General features: G+C 45.2%; 1 protein-coding gene across 1 annotated transcript; it reads right to left on the reverse strand.

The window, feature by feature from the left end:
- Positions 1–2,822: 2,822 nt before the first annotated feature.
- Positions 2,823–5,293, reverse strand: LOC102788624 (zona pellucida sperm-binding protein 3-like). Its single transcript, XM_006791566.3, has 10 exons — positions 4,904–5,293; positions 4,711–4,826; positions 4,524–4,627; positions 4,282–4,456; positions 3,903–4,020; positions 3,743–3,825; positions 3,491–3,660; positions 3,210–3,362; positions 3,055–3,135; positions 2,823–2,980 (listed from the first exon to the last, which is right to left on the reverse strand). Exons 1-10 carry the CDS (start codon positions 5,291–5,293, stop codon positions 2,823–2,825), a joined length of 1,548 nt encoding a protein of 515 aa, XP_006791629.2.
- Positions 5,294–6,000: the final 707 nt, after the last annotated feature.

Raw genomic sequence — 6,000 nt, forward strand, 5'->3', positions numbered from 1 at the left:
GGAGCAAGACCAGGTGAGCCATCAAATGCCATGATAATATAGCATGCAGTAATGTTACTAAATGATATAACAATATTATACAACTGTAATAAGTTATGTGTGTAAAATTTATATTTGTGCTTTGTCTTTATTGTCTTTCCTCAGGAGAACAATCTCAAATAGATGAAGACCTGGTTAGCATGGTGATTGAGGACTCCCAGCCATTTAGCATTGTGGAGGACAAAGGATTTAAAAGATTTGTTAAATCATTAAATCCTAGCTATGTTCTCCCCACTAAAAAGGTCATAAAAGCAGTGAAAATTTAGTTTTTACAGAATAAAATGTGAACAGGCAGGACAAAGCCTCAGTCTGTAGCTGTCCATACCTCAACGTTACAAAAGCACAATTCAATTCAATTCAATTCAATTTTATTTATATAGCGCCAAATCACAACAAAAGTCACCTCAAGGCGCTTCATAGATACAGAGAAAAACCCAACAATCATATAACCCCCTATGAGCAAGCACTTTGGCGACAGTGGGAAGGAAAAACTCCCTTTTAACAGGAAGAAACCTCCGGCAGAACCAGGCTCAGGGAGGGGCGGCCATCTGCTGCGACCGGTTGGGGTGAGAGAAGGAAGACAGGATAAAAGACATGCTGTGGAAGAGAGACAGAGGTTAATAACAGATATGATTCAATGCAGAGAGGTCTATTAACACATAGTGAGTGAGAAAGGTGACTGGAAAGGAAAAACTCAATGCATCATGGGAATCCCCCGGAAGCCTACATCTATTGCAGCATAACTAAGGGAGGATTCAGGGTCACCTGGTCCAGCCCTAACTATATGCTTTAGCAAAAAGGAAAGTTTTAAGCCTAATCTTAAAAGTAGAGATAGTGTCTGTCTCCCGAATCCAAACTGGAAGCTGGTTCCACAGAAGAGGGGCCTGAAAACTGAAGGCTCTCCCTCCCATTCTACTTTTAAATACTCTAGGAACAACAAGTAGGCCTGCAGAGCGGGAGCGAGGTGCTCTAATAGGGTGATATGGTACTACAAGGTCATTGTACCACTGTGTCCACACCCCAACCACACCTCACCTCACAGTAAATGATCATTTCCATTTTAAGCATTTCCATATAATCATTTTCCATACTGCCAGTATAAATATACACAGTATGCTGCCATCACTACAATATACATGTTTTACACACTCCTTTTGTTGTTGACATTTACAGGCTGTGTGCAAAAGGCCACACTCTTCAAATTCAAGCCAACTAATATTTTTACGTCCAGTAGGTGTCCTACTAGAGCAAATGAAGCAATTGGATGAAAAGCTTCAGTGCTTCATGAAGCTTCATCTGCCCATCACTACGGACCGGTACCGGTCCGAGGCCCGGGGGTTGGGGACCGCTGCTCTAAGGGACCTCCCAGTTCAGATCAATCGCATCACCTGCAGAGGACTGGAACTGCAACTGGAAGCACACCCTCGCATTATCTGAGAGTGCAAAAACCCCAGAGTTCCTCTGATCTACACGTCTGACTCACACGGAGCTTTATATGAGTGCAAATCCGGAGTTTACATCGAAGCTCAAGCTTCAGACGTGCACAGCATGCAGAAAGAAAACCATGCAACTCTATGAGAAAAGAGATGTGGTGCATGGAAATGTAAACCAGTGAACAAGTATCCTCAGGGAGCTTTTCTTCCAGTAGGGTTTTTTGAAAGAAAAAAGAAAAGAGGGCTATGACATTAATGCCAAAGGTTCTGAACTTCTGATCATTTAGGTTTTGTTTTCACAGTGAACTGATGTCACTGATGTTTCAAAGACACTCATGCAACTTTGGTCAGCCATCAAAATGTTCATATAGAGAGATTATTGGGAGCAGCAGAAATTGTGGCCATGTGATGACACATTCACATTTGTCCACCCAACACCCCAACTGATTGTCTTGTAAGTAGAGAAATAAGTTCCTAAATGAAATTCATCTACCACAGTGAGCAATCTAGTTTCCTCCCGTGCTTGAATCAGGCATGACAGACAGCATGGTCTCAGAGACCAGCTCAGTTACTGCAGATTAAACTGAATCATGTCTTATTTCACCCATTTTGTACTATTAGACATTGGCACTGCATGAAGCACTTCAATGTTTTATGTATTGCCTTGACTTTGATGCTGGCCCTCAAAGGGTTGATTATGTCTGTGGATGAGTCATTTTATTGATGGACAAACAGCACATTTCAGTTTCAGCTTGAATATTTCAAATCAGATCTAAATTTTTAAAGTTCCTTGATCGCTTCCCCCCCCCCCCCCAAGCAGTATATAATACATAAGTATTGTTTCCAATCACTAAAAATCTCATGTTAGTGCTGCCATTTTGCTCTGTCTTTCACTACATCCCAGAACTTGTGTCGTCTTCCTCCTGCCTGACAGCTCCATATTTAATATAATCCTGCCATCCACCTGTGCATTGTTGGTCTTATTGATGAGCGTCAAGTCAGACTCAACTGGGTCCCCTTCCATATACAACCCTCATTCGAGACAGACCAGCACCATCTCGCAACCTCATGTTAGAAGACAAGTCCAGTATCAAAATGCAAGTGCACTCGTCAGTTCTTCCCACAGCTATAGGAGTTAGACCCAGCAACATGTTAAGTGCAGCAGTCTCCCATAATCTAAGGTTACTCCATGTTGCCTGCTACTCTACATCATGATCTCCTTCCAAAAGTCTCATCTTGACCAGTGACCCCATGTTTCCAAAGAAATGTGCCTTGTTGTAGTCCATTTGCAAGATTGTGTAACTGTGACAGAACAGATTAGTCAGATCAGAGTACAATGTATAGTTAAGTTTATTTCTTAGGGTCAGACTCTGTAGCAGTTGCATTAGACAGCACGGTCTCCTCCACTTCAAACTCCGAGGTGGTGTTGACATGGGGAGCTGCAGTGGTGCTGTTGTCCAGAGGGGATTCTTCAAGGTTCACTTTAAACTCTGGAGCATCTTCCCCACCTGTAATTGGAGGAAAGAGAACCCCACATTATCACTGTTCAAATTTTTAAAGACTTGACAAGACCTTAGTTTACCTTTTCCAGCCATTTCACTTTTGCCATCAGTCTCATCAAGGTCTGGTGCAGACAAGTCAGGAAGCAGTCCTTTCTCCAAATCTATCATGTTAAGGAGTTTCACTTATAACAAAACCAGACTAAAAATTAGTAATTACTGTTGCCCTTCTGGTTACCAAGTTTGTGTATTCCACTTCTCCACTGGCTGCCATACACAGCAGGTCCACCGATTTTATTGAGACCCACAGGCAGTTTCTCCACAGGTAGAGGCCTGCTCTTCTGTGAGTGCAAGACCTTCACTGGTCCTAGTTTAGCTTCATGTTCCCACACTTCCCAAAAGAAAAGAGGACACGCCATCAGACTTTCAAGCACAAAACTGGGTTAATGCTGACATCTAGTGGTGACCAACATGCACAAAACTAAACAGCAGCTACAATGGACAGACTGGAAACTCTACCCTGATTAGTCCTCAGTCCACTCTTCCTCAGCAGTTCAGGTTCCACTGGTTTCCCAAACCCACGGGGACCAAATCTTCCTTGACTGATGGGCTTACTGCGGGGCTGGACGACTTCATTCTGGCTTTGACACTGCCCACAGAGGTAGTCGTTCCCATCAGCGGACCGCCATCTGAAGAGAATCATTGGCACGTTTTAGTCAGGCCCACATGCATTGACTTTCAATCATCTGTTGGACACACTTTCAGACACACCTTTCATTTATGAAGGTGCATGCTTTATTTGTGGATTCTGCATCATTCACTGGGACAGCAGTCAGACGGCATGTGATGTAGACCTAACAAGAGAATTTGTCAGGAAGACAAAGAAAGCATATCTGCAAGAGTACGACTTAGTGCCACAATACATTCTCACCTCCCCTTTGTCGGCATTGTGGAACCTAAAGGCATCGATCACTAAGTGGAGCTTTTCATCTTGTGCTCTGGGTAGGAAGAAGTCCCTCGACCCTGGAAGCCTTGAGTCAACCAAGCACCTAAACAAGATTTTAGGGTAATGTGAGAGTCAGATAAACTACACTTAACTTGTAATTGACTGTAGAAACTTTAATAAACCTCAAGTCTGCATAACTCAAACCATTCTAGCCAGCCTTTACACCATCTTCATCATCACCAGTTACACTCCCTAAATCGCTCATCACTTAAGCCCCTCATTAACTTTGCAACTCCTGCTCAGGCTTAATATCCACTCTAATGTAGAATTTTCCTTTACCAAATCCAGGCCTTTGTGTGCTTACCCATTTTCAATAAAACTGTATCTGGGTTGAGTGTTCACGTCTGGGTGAAGAGTGGCCACACAGCTGCTCATGAACACCCGGAGTCCCGCGTGTTGTCCAACTCTGACTGAGGCCTCGATGCTGATGGGCTCGCCGAGGTAAAACACATTAACTCCACGTTCGTGCTGCCAGTCGTCTGCACAGAGATCAGAGTGGTGAGCATAAAATCAAGGCCAAGAAGTCAGTGATGGAAGTCAACTCACCTGTCATCAGCTTCAGGTCAAACTCCAAGCGTTCCTCTGCGGTCTGCCTAGATGTGAAGGCGACCCAGGCTGGCTGGAGTGGAGAGCTGGACAAACTGTACTTCCTAAAATACAAAGCACTTTTTAAAAGAGTGAAGAATATATTGATAATCTTTGAAGGTGTACTTTTTAAAAAAGGCATACAAACCTTTCATAATGGCACTCAATTGGAATCACAGCCTCCTCCATTCGGATTACGCCATGAGGAGAGGCCACAGGAGCGTAAATGAGGAGGTTTGTGTAGACCAGACATTCGTCATTCATCTGTGGGGAGCAGGTGTGTTTATAAGTAGACGATGTAAGATTTAATACGTGTCTAAGCTGCAGCACAGATTAGTTACCATGTGTTTGGTGCCGCAGTCCGCGAGGCCAGCGTGGATCCTGTACTCATCCTTCGAGGCCGCTGCGGCTCTGCAGTCGTCGCTGTCCTCCACTCCAAGGCGGAGGTCATCGCTGTTAACAGGAGCTCCAATAGCAAACATGTCTGCCTTGATCACGACCTCCAGAGAGTCCGGGTGGCAGATCACACCAACGGTGTTCACGTGCTCCCGTTCTCTTTGCTCCTGGTGCGCGCTGTGCGCGCTGTGCGTGTGGCCGTGGCTCCACGGACGCGGAGCCCTCTGGAAGAAAGCATGAAGCGGTGGCGGCGGGAAAACTAAAGATGACTGAACGCAGAGTCCCGACAGGAAGAGCCCAACGAGGAGGTCAACCCAAAAATGCAAAGGCTCCATGAAGAAAACAAAAACGAGGCAACCAGCTTCGGACCGCGAGCGCTCCTGTCTGACCCACGAGACAGCGCTCTAGGCTGACACTAGGAGCGTTTTAAGCTTCAACCAATCAGCCTTGTCAGCGTACCCCGCACACCTGAGTCCACTCAAACACTAATGAGCTTCTACCTGCATCCACGCAGTCTCGGGGTTCCTCTTGCCTCCTTTCCTAAACTCCCTTCCTTCACAGAAACCTCATTGAGGTTAAGGAAAAGTGGGTAGGAAAGACGGGTAGGAGGCTTCATATGGATTTGGGAAAAGTTATAACTACGTACTTTATGCAGATCGTGTTAACGAGAGCAGTCTGTGAGAAATTGTTGGAACTGTACAAAGATCTAACACCGAACAAGGGTGCTTTGTGTACCTCGTGGTTGTAGTAGTTGCTTCTATGTGAGTGTTAATTTACTTGTACTGAGAGGGAGCGAACGAACTGGCACATTGGATGAGTGGCTCAAAGATGTGACCGAAGTGCCCAAACATGGCTCTGTCGTGAAACTCTTCATCAGTGTTCACGATGAGTGTTTAGAGCTGACGCCCACTCACTGATGCTCAACGACGACACTGCTCAGATCAGGGGCGATTCTAGGATCAGAGCTTTGGGGGTGCTGAGCACCCAGAGAGCTGCCCAGCCAGGCAAGATAAACTTTACACGTCACGATGAGACTGTCTCT

This window comes from Neolamprologus brichardi, chromosome 4 (genome assembly GCF_056152115.1).
Source record: "Neolamprologus brichardi isolate AB-2024 chromosome 4, ASM5615211v1, whole genome shotgun sequence".
NCBI lineage: Eukaryota > Metazoa > Chordata > Actinopteri > Cichliformes > Cichlidae > Neolamprologus > Neolamprologus brichardi.